The sequence below is a fragment of the Periplaneta americana genome, chromosome 4 (assembly GCF_040183065.1).
Source record: "Periplaneta americana isolate PAMFEO1 chromosome 4, P.americana_PAMFEO1_priV1, whole genome shotgun sequence".
In the NCBI taxonomy this organism is placed as follows: Eukaryota; Metazoa; Arthropoda; class Insecta; order Blattodea; family Blattidae; genus Periplaneta; species Periplaneta americana.
In genome coordinates, this window is record NC_091120.1 from 56,221,959 (window position 1) to 56,239,438 (window position 17,480).

The window sequence follows — 17,480 nt, forward strand, 5'->3', positions numbered from 1 at the left end:
AATAACCCCCGACACATAGACGAAACTAGAGACAATATAAGAACAAACCATTGTGAGCATTACAGAAATGTGTATAATTTTTCTTTTGTGTATGAAGAACAATTTCATCAAATGATGTCGGAAATGTATGAATGCAGACGGACAGCATATTCTACTCTACTCTTTATGAAATAAAAATGATTGTGTGGATGCTATTACTAACAAAATTAAAGAAATAAAAGTAAACGGGAGGTTAGGGACGGATATTCTGTCATGCAAGCACGAATGATGTTCCTGGCCAGGAACAAAGCTGAACGCTCTATATCTAAGATATGCTAAATATGTCCTGCATCATTTGATACTGATGACAATGTATTCGAGAGTAAAACAGAATTCTATTCTGTATTAGTAAGTTCACTATAATATTGAATGCTTAGGTCAATTTAAAAAACCAAATATAGAAGCGAAATTCAAACGCATATTAACTAATTTTAGCGGATTTATACGCCATCGTTCTCTCGTCAAACCAAAAGCATGCGCTTATAGCAAGAACATTATGGTGGGGGTACAACCACCGGCACCGTGTCCTTAAGTACAATGTCCAGTTAATGAGCATTTGTTGCCAGTGCAGCTGAGAATGATACCACCGAAATACGCGTCACGTCAGCAATCTACCTATCACAGTTGTCAGCTTTCTCGCCCACAGACTGCGGTAAAGATAATATACTCGCTCTTAACGTTCCCATTACTTATTTCACACGTCAAAAACGGTGGCTTTGGTTACAAGTGGAAGCATATCGAGGGAGGAAAGCTTTCCAGTCCACCTTCTTCTCTCCCTGACGCGCAAATACATTTCTTGAGATAACAATTGGTCTATATCATATTTACTAAATTCGACATCTAGGGCCTACTAACAAAATAGCGTTGCATAAACCTGTTCACGAAAAAAAAACTAAGTTTAAATGCAAGGGTTGGCTATAGGCTAATTTACTAAGGCGCCAAAGGATTTACGGCACGAAAATTGAAATACAGCTGAACTTCGTCAAAGCGACCACGGTTAGTGCGACATCTCTGCTACAGCAACAATCATTAAGAATAAATGTTTTTATCAGTACGAGTATTAAACAAATGTGATTCACTATTTGTAACGACATATAGTATGTTTAATAAATAAAATATCCCTAAATAGATTTATTTGGATTTTAACGTTTTCAAATTGGAGCAGATATATAAATATACATTATTAACCTTCTTTCATAAGAACAAGAACAATTTCAACACATGTTGGCATAATTATAACACGAGAAGAAACGTATTTCATTTTACAGAATCCAAAAGTTCAACGGCTGCTGGTATGAAATATAGCTTCAACTATGGCTTAAACCTTTACAACAAATTAATTTCTTAGTACCCTGTTTTAGCTGACATAAATATGATTAAATTTAAACTGAAAATTAAAGAAATTATTAAGGGAACTTAACATAGAGTTAACTAATTAATTGGTAAATATTAGTTTTATATTATTTATACTTGTGAATATTGGTTATAAACATTTTCAATTGTGATTGTTCTTTGTCGTATAGGTTGTTTTTGTAATCTGAGCTATTTTATTACTTATATTAATTTGTTTATTTTGTCTTCTTCTTTCTGCTTATCTACAGGTCAGTTAACTCCCGCCCACGAGCGTTTGCTCATACGGGACAAAATTTCTTAATTTGTATGTCTGTTTCATATACATAACAGTTTCTTAATATATCTTTTTAATGTAAAACAAATAAAAATAAGCAATTCCTTTACAGCGACATCTAGCAACAGTATGAATTCTTTAAAAATTCATGTTCTACCTAGACTACATTAAACAGATACTCTCTCAGAGGAATTCGCAGGTAGCCGGTAATATTAGTGACCGATACCGCTTTCAGCTACTGTGACAAAAGCTTTTTACGGATCAAGAACTGGAATTCTAAGAAACGAGGGCGGATTGTGGGATATGCTAACTATTTCTTTTGTCTACCAGCAACCCTTTACAAACAATAGCAAGTTGGGTACCGTACTGCAATCCAGACATTCAGTTCAGACTGTAACTTCAGAAACTATTTGCAAACAGGTGTTACGTACAGTAGAATATAGCAAGGTGCAAAGAAATGAATAGTTTTAAGCACGAAAGATAAAATTAATGATACGAAATAAATTGGGAGTAGAAAATGAAAGCTGATGTGTATGGTAAATTTGGTCTCGTTAAGGAAGATTTGAGCACGAATTTACAGATGCAGTATTTTGCAAAACGGAGGCAGAAAAAATTACAGACTTCTTCAAGCCACGTTCTTTATAAATTGTGCGTATAGTCCATTCGTTATCTCATGGACTCTACCAGGGAACAAAGAAAGTGGACTGAGAAGCTTTTCTCGCTACGCTTCTACTTTTATACTAGCGAGCTCACTTGCCCCTACCATAAGGTTCTTATTATATGCTACGGCGCACACAAGCATATGGTTTCACGAGATAACGAATGACGTATACAGTCATTTTCATTTAGTGTTCTACCCAATGGCAGGTCTTTCACTGCAAACCCAGCTTTCTTCAATCTTTCCTATTTTCTGCCTTCCTCTTTGTTTCTTCTTATGATTCATGTATCTTAATGTCGTCTATCTTCTGATATCTTCTTCGACCCCGAACTCTTCTCCCGTTCACCATTCCTTTTAGTACATCCTTCAGTAGGCAGTTTCTTCTGAGCCAGTAACCCAATCAATTCCTTTTCCTTTTCCTGATCAGTTTCAGCATCATTCTTTGTTTACCCACTCTTTCCAACACAGCTTCATTTCTTATTCTGTCTGTCCACTTCACACGTGCCATTCTTCTCCATATCCACATTTCAAATGCTTCTATTCGCTTCTCTTCACTTTGTCGTAATGTCCATGTTTCTGCCCCATACAATTCCACACTCCATATAAAGCACTTCACTAGTCTTAGTTCTTTTTCTAGAGGTCCACAGAAGATGCGGCGGCCGGGTAGCTCAGTTGGTAGAGCAGCTGGCTACGTACTGGAAGGTCCGGGGTTCGATCCCAGGTGGTGACAGGATTTTTTCTAATTGCCAAACTTTCAGAACGGCCCCGAGGTTCACTAAGCCTCCTATAAAATTTAGTACCGGGTCTTTCCCGGGGGTAAAAGGCGGTCAGAGCGTGGTGCCGACCACACCACCTCATTCTAGTGCCGAGGTCATGGAAAGCATGGGACTCTACCTCCATGCCCTCCAAGTGCCTTCATATCATGTTACGGGGATATCTTTACCTTTACCACAGAAGATGCTCCTTTTTCTATTGAAAACTTCCTTGGCCATTGCTATCCTCCTTCTGACTTCCTGGCATGTTACTGCTTATAGTACACGCCAAGCATTTGAAGCTGTGCACATGCTCTACTGCCTAATTTAGAATTCGCGGGTTTATCTTCTGTATTTTTCTCCCTATGACCATGCTCTTCGTCTTATTTATATTTATCTTCATCCCATACTGCTCACAGCTGTCATTTAGCTCCAGTAGCATATCCTTTAGTATCATTTCCTCTTCTGCTAACAACGCCATATCATCAGTAAATCTTATGCACGTTATTCTTCTTCCCCCTACTATCACTCCTCCCATGTTCTGAAAACACCGTATAGGCCTATAATTTAATTACTGATTGACTGATCACTAGCTGAAAAGAAATTGCCTAGTAAAGGATGTACTGAAAGGAATGTTGAACGAAAGGAAAGTTCGGAGCAGAAAAAGATATCAGATTTCAGATAACATGATATATGGATTGTATTTTTTATTGGGTTATTTTACGACGCTATATCAACATCTAGGTTATTTAGGATATGAAGGTGGATAATGCCGGTGAAATGAGTCCGGGGTTCAGCACCGAAAGTTACCCAGAATTTGCTCGTATTGGGTTGAGGGAAAACCCCGGAAAAAACCTCAACCAGGTAACTTGCCCCGACCGGGATTCGAACCCGGGGCACCTGGTTTCGCGGCCAGACGCGCTGACCGTTACTCCACAGATGTGGACTATGGATTGTACGCAGAGAGTAATAGGAAGGCGCAATATAGGAAAGATTGTAGAATGCTGAGTTTGCAGTGAAAGACCTACCCTTGGGCGGAAATCTATGAATGAATCAATAGTATTTTACCCAATATTTCATTATTTTCTACAGTTCAGTACAAAATTTTATTTTTAAAATAATAAAAATAGAAGAACGGGGTAAGGAATTTAGGAAAAATTGTAGGCCTACTATGTGCCTATATGAAATTACAAATTAAATTACAGTAGTGTAGTCTACGTACAAATATATAGGCCTATTATTCCGAATGAATTTCTTCTTTTAATCTTATTTACTGTATTTATTTTTTTCTCATAGTTACACGCGTTTAGTTCGACATAATTTCTTTACTCTCTTCGATTGAGCTTTGACCAAGTTCAACTATACTTCGAAGTTCAGTATTACAGAGTGATTTATATAGAACTGACACATTTCTTTCTTTAATTATTCCGTTGGAAATTCATTCAATGACCCAATTTTAGCACCAAATTAAGCAGAATGTTCTGGAGTTTCGATTCCTTGCCACTAGATGCGCAGATGTTTATGTTTTATTCCTATTGTTGGCAGCTGTTTTCGACATTTTGTGTCAACGTGAAAATGCAGTACACATTAAATCAACGACTCTTCCTTGTGAAGCAATACTGGATTACGAATTTAATTACAGCCACTCAAAGGACATACCAGAGAGAATTTGGTGTTCGCAATCCTCCCAAAAGAAACACAATACTGGGACTGGTAAACAAATTGGAAACAACTGGATCTCTGGTGAGTGAAAAGGGCAAGAATCGTTCATCTAGGCTTCCCACGGTTGTTGTCGACCAGACTGTGAACACTGCAGAGTACCGACTGATTTTCATGGAGTTTGTTGAGCAACTGGACGATGTAGAGCTGAGTCAAGGACATTTTCAGCAAGATGGAGCTACATGCCATACATCAAATGAATCCATGGAACTAATTGCAAGTTTCTTTGACGACCGAATAATTTCCAGGAACCTGTGGCCACCGAGATCTCCGGATTTGACAACGCCGGTTATGGGGTTACTTAAAAGACAGGGTTTACGCCACACGTCCCCAGACATTGGACGATCTGAAGCACAACATCACACAGGAGATTCAAGCTATTGACAACAGAGTCCTCCAACGAGTGGTCAGTAACATGGAACGACGTGTTGAGTTGTGCCTTATGCAGGATGGAGGACATTTTCAACATTTGCTATAGAGGTAAATAATCTCCCAAAATTCCTCTACATTTTAGGTATAATAAGTTTTGAAACAATTAATGAAAGAAATGTGTCAGTTCTATATAAATCACTTAGTATAAAAATTGGAGAGCTACTTTAGAGTAAGAAGAGCATATAATGGACTTGCATTTTTTTACCTGCCGAGTATCTTGGAGACGCATCCGTTGGAGACCTGAAGGATGCGCGAGATGTCGCAGGGCCTGGCGCCCGAATGCGCCAACTCGACGATCTTCTGCCGGGTGCTGTCAGGCAACGGCCGACCGTTCACGTAGACCCCGCCCAGCTGGTTGATCCCACTGTGGCCTGCAGCAGAGCATCCAAATATCGTACTAGCGCCTACGTGGTGATCCTCCTCTGAAGCGGGCGGACAACAAGAAGAGAACAGACAGAAAACAAAACACAGTGTTACAAAATCTGAGGGGGCGGCTAACCCCCTGCTGCCTCCTGCAACATCCTACTACTTGACAGCCAAATCCTCAAAATTATGCAACGAGTCTAACGTCAGTGCTATTATTGCAACACGTGTAAAGGATTATTAAAGGAAAACGTCCGTAACTTGTTTTTAAAATCTCACTTTTAAAAAATGTGCTTAAAATACTAGAAAATATGGTCAAACTAACAACCCAAAATATCTAGAAAATCGTAATTTATATTAATATTTTATTACAATTATTCATTATTTTCAGTTTATTGAATTATACTTCATTTCATAATGACTGACAGGCGACGTAAACATTGCCGGCAAAGAGATAACTGCTATTAAACCAATGGCAGAGATCTCATTCCACGCTTGTCTTAAAGTTAGGCGATCTGAAGCGTTCTACCCCCGCCCAATTTTAAGGTAACCATTAACTGAGACCTCTGCCATTGGTTTAATAGTGCGCACATCACAAAAAGTTTGAAAACACTTATATTTTCTGTGTTATGGTGGTAAACATGTTTAATAACATTCCTCTTTGGTTTTTATATTCATTTTATCATCTTTTCGATGTTATTGATTCAACAATAACAATGGACCACCTCTGTGGTGTAGGGGTCAGCATGGTGGTCTCGTACGCAGAGGGCCCGGGTTCGATTTTCGGTCGAGTTGAATCTCCTGGTTGATGTTTTTCAGGGTTTTTCCTCAACCGTAAGGAAAATGTCAGAAAATTCGGACCACAACAGCCCTGAATATCACCGGCCTTATTCATCACCGAAATCATATTCATAACAAATCAGTAATACATATACAGTCGCCATCTAGTTCACAACAATAGAACCAGTCTTAACAATAGTACACAGGCCTTCGGATTTCAACCAAAGATTAACTCGCGATATGACCAAAGATGTTAAAGCGAGAATAAATAACAGTGAAAAAAATAACAATGAAAACAAATGACAGACACTAATAGGGCAATAAGCTTCAAATACTGCAAATAAGTGAAGTTATCCATAAGTGTGAATCGTGCTGTAAAAGTTGAATATTTTAAATCTGTTTAATTGTCATTAAAACCATTAGTAATGGCACATCGACTACCATCACTTAAGCATCATTGCAATGTGCGTACAAGGCCTACCATATCGGGAAACAGCTCGACGTCTAAGAGTTTCTCTTAGTGGTGGATTGAAGACCTGGAGACGTTACCAAGATATTCAATCAGTCTCTGACAGACCTCTTGAAGGCCGGCTACGAGTATCTACAGCAGGAAAAGATCGCTACATTCAATTATTGGCTTGGAGGAGGCCTACAATTAATGTCACAGAAGTTCAAAGGGTCCTACAACCAATTATTGGAAGAAATATAGTCACTTAAACCATCAGAAACAGTCTTCATGAAGTCAATCTGCATGCTATACGTCCTTGGCGAGCACCTTCGTTGACCAAGCAACACAAATTGCAAGATTGAGATGGGCAAGAGAACATGAAAACCGGAATCTCAATTGGTGGAACAATGTACTGTTCTCGGATGAAATCAGGATTTGTTTTAAACCAGATTCAGGACGAATTCTCATCTGGAGAGAGTCGGGTAATGTTGCAAGACTTCGCCATTCAGTTCCACATTTCCAACAAGGTGGAGGTTCCATCATGTTTTGGGGCAGCATCATGCATGGACGTCGTACACATCTCATGCCAGTCAAGGGTAATATGACGGCAGAACTGTATTGTAACCAGATTCTGTAAGCCATCATTGAGCCATTCCAAAGAACGTTTGGCGGTGGATTAATTTTTCAAGACGATAATGTTAGGGCACACCGAGCAAGACGTGTGGATGAGTCCTCGAGCGTGCTCATATTAGGAGAATGGAGTGACATGAACGCGATAGAGCATGCTTGGGACAGGCTCAAAGTTGTCATTCGACAACGCAATCCTGTACAAACTGTCCAAGATCTCCGAGAGGCCGCTGTTGAAGAGTGGAAGCATCTTGATCAACAGGTACTCGATGAGCCTATTAGCAGCATGCCAAGACGTATTGCTGCACTGATTCAAGCCCGAGGGGTGTTACCACGTATTGATATCTAAAATTATTCAAGTTGTTCATTTTGTTGTTTTATGAAATTTTGAGCTTAATCAATAAAAATTATCAAATAAATGCATGTTTTCAAAGAATTACTTTATTAGTTACATTCAATAATTTTAAAGAAACCTCTAAAAAAAAAAAAAAAAAAAAAAAAGAAAAAAGGAGAAAGGTGTAAAACTCGAAAAATTGAGGCGTTTCCAAACATTTTGTGATGTGTGTATTATACTTCTCTCCTCGGCTGGCAATATTTACGTCGCCTGTCAGACATTATGGAACGAAGTATAGGTTAAGTATAAGTTCGTAGCCTTTTTGTTCGTCATCACAACACTGCGTTGCTGCAAGATTGTAGACCTACATCATTTGTCACTTGTCTTTTGCTATTTGGAATATTGTACTTGTAAATACGCCTTGAATTTTGCGGATTTCAAGAAAGTTTGTGCTTTTTGTGGGCTAAAGAAAAATAGAGTTGCCTATCAAGTGAAAAAAAGAACACTTCCGACGTATTCCTTTTTTAACCTGGTTATTTAGCGAGATTATTTAGCGGCCTGCATCAACTACAAGGTTATTAAGCGTCGATGGAATTGGTGATAGCGAGATAGTATTTGGCGAGATGAGGCCGAAGTTTCGCCATAGATTATCTAACATTTACCTTACGGTTTGAGAAAACTTCGGAAAACCGCAACCAGATAATCAGCCCAAGCGGGAATTGAATCCACGCCCCAGCGCAACTCCGGATCGCCAGGAAAGCGCCTTAGCCGACTGAGGTACGTTGGTGACCGACATATTATTCTGTTTGACTTTAATAGAGAAGCAAAGGCAGCGGAGACGGCGAGAAACATTCGTGCTGTGTACGGAGAAAATGCCATCGGAAGGAGCACTGCAAAAAAATGGCACTGTCGTTTCAACACACAACACCCCATACAAAACGTTAGTGCCCATCCACAGAAGACGATATGCGTCCGGTAGGATAAAGAAACATCGTGTACTGCGAATTGCTTCCTAGGAATGTAACCATAACTGTTGACATTTATTACCAACAATGTCAACAAATAGACGCCTTGCAGCCGCAAGAAGAAAAGCGACAGAGAAGATTGCATCAAGTGGTTTTCTGTTAACGTTCCTACAGTAACGTAATATTATGCAAATCTAGCTTTCAGGTAAAGATCCCTATGAAGCAGACTTGGATATCAAGAGACATTTAGAGGTGAAAACATCAATATCTGGACCTGCCTTCTCCGATAAAGGAGCCGGTATTAAAATCTAAAGATTAATGTCTACTTCTGTGTCTATGATCGGTGTAAACTCTATCAAATCTCGTATTAGAGGTGAATATACAGTACTGCCAAATTTCACGAGAGTATCCCTGCTAGGGGAATAAGATTCTTAAGGAGTAAGAGGAGAGGGTAAGCTAGTAGCTCAGTGCCTTTGAAGATGGATGGGGTGGTATCATTGCCCGGCTAGTACAAACAAGGTTCCGTGTCGGAGTTTGATTGTAAGAGTGGGGGAAAACCTCGCATTTTTTGCTCGGATCTTCTCCTGAAATGCGGACAGTATAGGCTAGTTGATTTCTACTGTTCAGAATTTGAGAGCAAAGATACTGACCAAAGGTTAATAAATAATTAAAGGGAGAGATATAAAATTGTTATACTCGTACATTACGTAAACATTTTTTATTTCGAGGATTTAAAACTTAATCTGAATTACTAGTTATAGTATTGTCTAATGAACATGTACAGATTAACTGACAAAGCTAACTTAATAGTTTCTGGTATTGATAATCACAAAACGAACTATAGTACAAACACATATTAGAGACTACGTACACAAATACAATCAAAAGGACTTCATTCTCAACATAGAATCCCACAGACTACATTAAAATGGCATTGCTGGATTATTTGCAATGGCGTATTGTTTTGGAACGCCATTTAGTCTGGATTCGATTGAAATATCCTGCCCTATAATTGTTTTATCCATCGGTAGGCGGCGACAGATCATCCCTCAGCAGTATTACAAAGTTTGATCATTTTTAAAACAAATGGACTCTGTATTCTTCCCACAAAGGTCAGTCCAGCCAACCAAACAGGTGGCGAATCATGAATTTTACATGTTTCTGAAATGCTGCTGCTGTATTATACACACCGTCATGTGACAACTGTGCGTGTTGGACCATGAATATCTGGGAACATGTTTAAAACATGCCGATGTGGAGCTCAACTTGCTTCAGTGCTATCACGTTCAGATAAACAAATGTCGCTTGTTGGCGTTTGTAATGAACGAGTGAATTAAAAGTAAGTTATATCTCTATAAGACACAAAAAGTTATGAAATATTAATTATAGGAAACTCGCCGTTACGTAAAAATACACGCAATGTCGCCGGTTTTTGTTTTGTCGTTCAATATTTTTTAAAACTCATAGTAGTTTAACATAGCTCCAATTTTCAGAAGTGAATGAATGAGAAAATTAGGGAGAAACGTTTAAAAGGCGGACAACGAGAAAATGCGTCCTTGAAGGAAAATTGGGGCTGAGAGGAAGTAACTATGTGAGCTCCGAGCCTGTTGGCCACTTGTCTCACTCCGATGTTCGCCATTCCTTTACGAAGGAACATTAGAGAATCCTGAAGAGAAAAGTAAAAAATGGACGCAACCTAATGGCTACCAGATGAGGGGACCGAAACAAAACACGACATAACAGCAATAGAAACAGAATCTCAGAGCAATAGTCCACGGCCTACTCTTATACCAAAGATCCTTCTCAGGGGATTTAACTAGGCAACGGATTTCTAGATCCGTACCTATGCTGTTTGCTACGTCCTAGACGCATGTTATTCAGATCTCTCTGCGTTTCATGCAAGCCTACACAGGATCTCCGTATTAAAATTCTATAAGACCTACTTACGTACTGGCTTTTAAGGAACCCGAAGGTTCATTGCCGCTCTCACATAAGCCCGCTATTGGTCCCTATCCTAAGCAAGATTAATCCAGTCTCTACCATCATATCCCACCTCCCTCAAATCCCTTTTAATATTATCTTCCCATCTACTTCTCGGCCTCCCAAAAGGTCTTTTTCCCTCTGGCCTCCCAACTAACACTCTATATGCATTTCTGGATTCGTCTATACGTGCTACATGCCCTACCCATCTCAAACGTCTGGATTTAATGTCAGGTGAAGAATACAATGCGTGCAGTTCTGTGTTGTGTAACTTTCTCTATTCTCCTGTAACTACATCCCTCTTCGATTGCAGCGATATTTTACTACTTAATTAACTTATTATTCCCAGAACATGAATTTTACCAGCAATCGGAAAATATTGGGAATAAATTTGGATAAGGAACAAAAAACAGTTTTCTTTCCAGGCAGGATTCGAACCACGAAAGTCTGTTACCAGTCTATCGTATTTTGGAGTGAACAAGGCTGTGAAATCAGCTACAAGGGTCGGTCCGGTTTTTTTTTTTTTTCCACTACTGTACATACAGTACATAGATTTCACCTGAAATGGAATATTTAGGGTCTACTAAAATTATCTATTGTTAATTGTAACAACTCATAAATTCTAAATTGAATTTTCTAAAGTCTTAAATATCTCTTTTTAGTACCTAGAAATCTTTTCCCTAGATATGATCTAGATGTTAAAGCGTGTATATAACAAACTTAACAAAACAAATAATACTAATTTAATCAATAGGCCATCTTTAGGAATTTGCAGACTTTGAAAATTTATGAAACATCTATCTTTCTCTTATGATGTGGAATCTCGGCCATCAAGTCACTCAACTGAGTGCGTTCCTTGTATAATGGCAGTTGACTTAATATATTATGTCAACATAAGTGTCGAACTTGGAGTCAGACCACAAAGGGAAAAACACTGGAGGAGAGAGATTGGATCCGGTGCTGTGGATTGAACTTTAGCGTAGCTCAATGGTTAGAGCGCTTGGTACGTAGAACTAAGGACACGGGTTCGATCCCCGGCGCCGGAGCGAATTTTTCTCCTCTAATATTGATTGTTTAATTCTGCTAAATTCTAAACATGGCCCATATATTAAGTTATTTCTTCATTGTTCCTCTACGTACTAAAGGTTCCTTACGGCAATGTTGAATCCCACACGGTATGGAGAAATATTATAATTAAAATTTTAAATACTGAAATTGCACAAATACATATACACGCGCGCGTAGTCCTAAGAGTTAGGCAAGAATTTACAAACAGATCATTTTATAATTGACGCATAATATTACAATCCTAAATTAAACCCAGAAATGATACTCGCAATCCCAACTGATCGAGTTAACATAATGAAACGCTCCTAGTTCCCTACTAAAGTCGAGGTCGGCATCTTGGCCTCCGACTCCCTGCGGCTGTAGAATGTAACTTCACAGTAGCCTTGTAAGTTTCTGCTTTGTTGCCGAAACCCAAAACTTTGGTCATTGCCCTGAAGATAAGCGTTTCACTCGAGTTTCCAGCTCCATCAAGAGTTTATATTATGCTGCTGCTACCGCCTCTGTTACTTTAAATTCTGTGCTAAAGTGAAATATAGACTATCCTTCGTGCCCACTTCAATTTCAAGATATAATTCCTTCTTATTCAAAACAATTCATTGTTCTTGCAGGAGACACAGCCACTGATTACGAAATGGAAGAGCTTGAATTCGATCCCAGGCAGTGGTACGAGTCCCAGTGCCGGAGAAAATTTTTCTCCGTTCTACCGATTCTTCATCATATGGAAACGCAAATTTACTGCACTGAAACTCCGTATGCACAGTAATGGCAAAAGAAAAAAAAATACGGGCCGACTCTTGTAGCTGATTTCAGAGCCTTGTTCACTCCAGAGCACGATAGACTGGTAACTAAGACTTTCGTGGTTCGAATCCTACCTGGGAAGGAAACTTTTTTTTTTGTCCCTTATTAAAATTTATTCCCAATACTTTTCGATTTCAGCGATATATTACTAAGGTCCCCGAGCCAAATAACGCCATGTATACCTTTAACGCCACCCTATTAAAATTTGTTAACGACATAAGTTTTCGGTAGTGCACTACTGTAGCCTGCATTCGGTTGCAATCTAGTGATGAAATGAGTTACTAGCTGTCCGCTGACATTTACGAGTGACATTATATTCCATCATTTTCCTGTTGTGTGTTGATAGTGAATGGCTGTTCTCATATCAAGGTAAGAGGCAATATTTTATTTTGTGTGTTGAGCAAATAATAACTATATTAAACTATATATTTTCGTGATCCTTAAACATTCTTCTATGTATAGAAAGTATTTGCTATCTGTAAAATTTGAAAATGTTAGAGAAACAGGCATGCCATGTTATCAAGTACTCAGTAGCGCTTTAACGCCATGTGGCGTTAAAAGTCTACAGACAACATTTTAGGTTATGTTAGTACTAAGGCTGACAGTACAGCATCAGTGTGAAAACATCAGGAAAATCACTAAGCTTTCAACTTACAAATGTTCATAATGTCCAGTGATGTTATTGGTTCAATTGCTTATCGAACTCTTAATTTTTTTTTATTTTACACAACTTAATTTTTTTGTTTTACTTACTGGAAAACATTCATATTAAACGAAGGTAAATGCTTTTATGTTTAATAACTTTCTACTGGGTCACATTGTCTCTCTTTTTTTTTTTTTTTTTTTAAAGTAAGGAGTCACTGGAAAACATATTTGTGCGAGATAGTGCGTATTTGCTCGTTTTCCGCACAGAACCAATACGCGGTAAGTGTGAAATACCACATTCAGTATTCCCAACGTAACACACATAACAATTTCCCTCTTCTTACCGCTTAAGCGCGACATTCATTTTACTGCTTTAGGCTTTTAACATATTTTTAGAGACGTTTAACATAGTAATAATTATAAATTGGAAACTTACCACTGCAATTTCACCTAAATTGCACTGTTAATTATTGTTTTTAGATATTTGCAAAATTAAGTAAAGTCTACTACTCCACGAAAGCTATTGTATTCCTGATACAAGTAACATTAAGGAAGCCGTGAAAAAATCAACAAGACTCCAGATGCCGATGTTATTACTGCAATATGTTATATAAATAATATTGTTAAAATATTAAAATGAAAAATAAATCATTACATAACCTTACCGTTTGCTTTAAGTTGCATTTATAGACTGGGGGGAAAAAAAAGACAGACGTATATCACGGCCTGCTGCAGTATAGTAAACACAGAAAACATTTTATAGCAACAATGTTGAAGAAAGATATTTTGGTTTTCCAAAATTGCCATCATTAAACAGAAACCAAGATGGAGATTTCAGTGCAACTAATTAGAAATTCGTCTTTCAGGTATGTAATAAACGATCTTCCCACAAAATAATGTACGATACACGAGCGATATGTTTGTTTTCATGTTCTCGGAAATTAAAAAAGCTCAACTACGTTTTCACTTTTTCAATCTTTTCCTCGACCATGAAAACGTCAACATACCGCTCTTGTAACGTATATTACTATTTCCTCATCCATCTGGTGTTTCAGTTTCAGATCAAGAATCTTTCATTAGTATTGAGTGATTTTGTATCTTTTATTAACAGAAACTCAAATTTAGTCGCTTAGTTCAATTTGTGTTACTTAGAAAAAATAATTCATTAACAATTATAAGTATATAGGTTACTATAAAATAGGTGGCGTTAATTGGACACCCTGTTCCTAATAACGCCAGTTTACAAAGTTTTCTTATTTGAGTTCTAATTCTTGTTCGGTATATAATAGGGCTATATCCATTTTCATTGTGCTATTTTGTAAAGATAAGATTACAGTGTCTACTTCATAATTTTCGTGTTTGTACATAACTTATTTCCAGAGCAAAAGTGACTGAAGTGTTAAGGTGGCGTTATTTGGTACGTGTACCTTACTTAATTAACTTATTATTCCCAGAACATGAATTTTACCAGCAATCGAAAAGTATTGGGAATAAATTTGAATAAGGAACAAAAAAAAGTTTCCTTCCCAGGCAGGATTCGAACCACGAAAGTCTTAGTTACCAGTCTATCGTGATCTGGAGTGAACAAGGCTCTGAAATCAGCTACAAGGGTCGGTTCGGGTTTTTTACTGTACTTCGGTACATAATAGAAATATGATAAAGCGTAGGTAATCACTTTATGATTCTAGACGGCGCCATGTTCCGTCGGACCCCGGCCACTTAGTCACTTGTAATGAGTGCACCTCTGTACTTGTGGTTGGACATTGTGTCTACTGTCACACATACTGTGACACGGTACACGAGGGTAGGCCAACAAAGAGGAACACTGTCAATCCGGCATCGGAACTTGAATCCGGTGTGGCTTAATAGATAAAGCGCCAGCACGTAAAGCTGGAAACCCGGGTTCGATTCCCGGTGCCGGAGAGAATTTTTCTCGGTTCTACCGATTCTTCACCAGTGATAAAAAGTTTTTCTCTTCCCGTTAACTTCAAAAAACGAGGAATATCCCATAAAATGAATACTACCGTTCTTTACCGAAATAAAATGACAGAAATGATACCTTAGTCACTGACCACTTTCTAATTATAAGATCAAGACAGCTAGAAACACTCAAACTCCTGTTTATTGCCATTTCATTCTGTACTACACAGCTACGCCTATTTAGTAGCCTATAATGCGTTTGGGTCTAAAGAAAGCTGCAGAGCAGTACAACGTGGTCTGTTGTGACGAGAATCCAAGCCCCTGCATACCGGTAAGGCATCATGTCACAAACACTTTCACGTCTGAGTATTTCTAACAAAATATATATTAGACTATTCTCTACCTCGGAAACTGCGTAGATATTAAGGATATTGCTGAAGAGTTTAAGATAACATTTTTAGTGGGTTATTTTACGACGCTGTATCAACATCTCAGGTTATTTAGCGTCTGAATGAAATGAAGATGATAATTCCGGTGAAATGAGTCCGATAGTTACCCAGCATTTGCTCATATTGAGTTGAGGGAAAACCCTGGAAAAAAACCTCAACCAGGTAACTTGTCCCGACCGGGATTCGAACCCGGGCCACCAGGTTTCGCGGCCAGAGGCCCTAGCTGTTACTCTACAGGTGTGGACTTAAAAATAACAAATATTAGATAGGCCTATATTTATTTACAATTTATTTACTCATTTATTTACTTATTTACCTACTTATTTATTTTATAGATAGATAGATTCTAGGAAATAAAATTAATTTGTATTAACATATCATTCACTTTATATAATAAGTTAACAAATCTTAAAATACCCATTACTGTGTGATAGATTTTTTACTGTTCATAATATTCCTTGACTTTTATGCTATACCTAAACATGATGCTTGCCGATTGCAGGGGACTTGCTCCACGTGTTATATCAACGTAGGTAAACATTGGCTTTCTCCTGTATCGACGGAGCAGTATGTTGTAAGTTTATCGTCCTCAATTTATTAAATAATATTACTATAACCAGACAACAAATATGGACACTTTTCAATCACTGCCATGTCATAGTGAAAGTGTAATACAACAAATACAGACTGATACTTGAAAACGAAAGTAAGGATCTGTATCTTTGCCATAGAGAAATATGTCATTTTGTTTACTGTATTATGCGTCTTCTGCCATGGATTGCGTATTGCAGATCACAATAATAAACTCGTCGATTACAAACGTTCCATATTAGAGAGTAAACTAGGAAATCCGAAAAAGTTCAGAGAGCAAATATGGTTATTAGAGTCAATCCTCATTATAACAATTTTTTGGAGATTAGGAAAATAAAATTGTATCGTTATAGGCCTATCAGTAAGACACTGACAGAAACCTTAAAAAGAAATCCCGTTAAGAGTCACGCGTCCTTGAAGCGTCCACACTCCTCGTCTAGAATGCCAAGATCAGTCAACAAAAGTGTGAAATAATGAAAAGTATCTTTAAGAGGACGATACCAAGTGAAAAGTAAAATATTGAACATGAAAAGTCAAGTAAATTAAAACAAATTGTAACATCTTTTCGTTCCACAGGATTTTTCCAAAATTTGACCTTTGTAATGATAGATAAAAAATACTGGAAATATAGGAAATACACCGGAACCAAATAAATTTATCGTTGCAACATATTTTATCGTTTTATTGGTATATTATTATCAACAGTAATCTCACTAGACGTTTTGATTTATCTAGAGAAAATCAAAACTCGAGTGGGATTTAATTGACTATTACACGAATAGAAGAAAGTATATAAAGATTAGAAGTAACGAAGTACTCCAATACAATAAAATATTAATTGACTTACGAAAATACAACTGTCTTCAAATGTATTATTGTACCATCTCAACATTACAAAGCAGAAGCTATAACATAACCTAACTAATATACACAAGTGTTAGAAAAGTTTTAATTAAAGACGATGACATAAAAATAAACATGAATAATTTTAAAAGGAATAATTATTGAATGTACAATTTTCAAATTTGAATGTAGTTGGTGGTTCAATTGATGTTATATTGGACGTGTGCATAATAGAAGTGGAACTCGTTGATTTAGGCCTACATGGTGTACTCAACTTATTCAGGATTTCCGAATGGTGCTCTTCATTTATTTGTAAATCGGATTTCAGAAGATGCATAGGTATGATCAGTGATTTTTATTAATTCTTGTTCTTGAATGCCAATGAAAGTCATATTTGAAACTGCTGTGCATGGACTGGAGTGGTTTGTAATTTTATATATAT

The 17,480-nt window shown here is 37.6% G+C and overlaps 1 protein-coding gene across 1 annotated transcript in view; it reads right to left on the minus strand.

Moving 5' to 3' along the window:
- toy (twin of eyeless) overlaps nucleotides 1–17,480 on the minus strand; it is a 477,612-nt gene that overhangs the window by 284,958 nt on the left and 175,174 nt on the right. Inside the window, exon 3 of the mRNA XM_069823349.1 lies at nucleotides 5,433–5,649. Within this exon, the coding sequence (XP_069679450.1) occupies nucleotides 5,433–5,649 (217 nt within the window). The remainder of the gene's footprint in view (nucleotides 1–5,432; nucleotides 5,650–17,480) is intronic.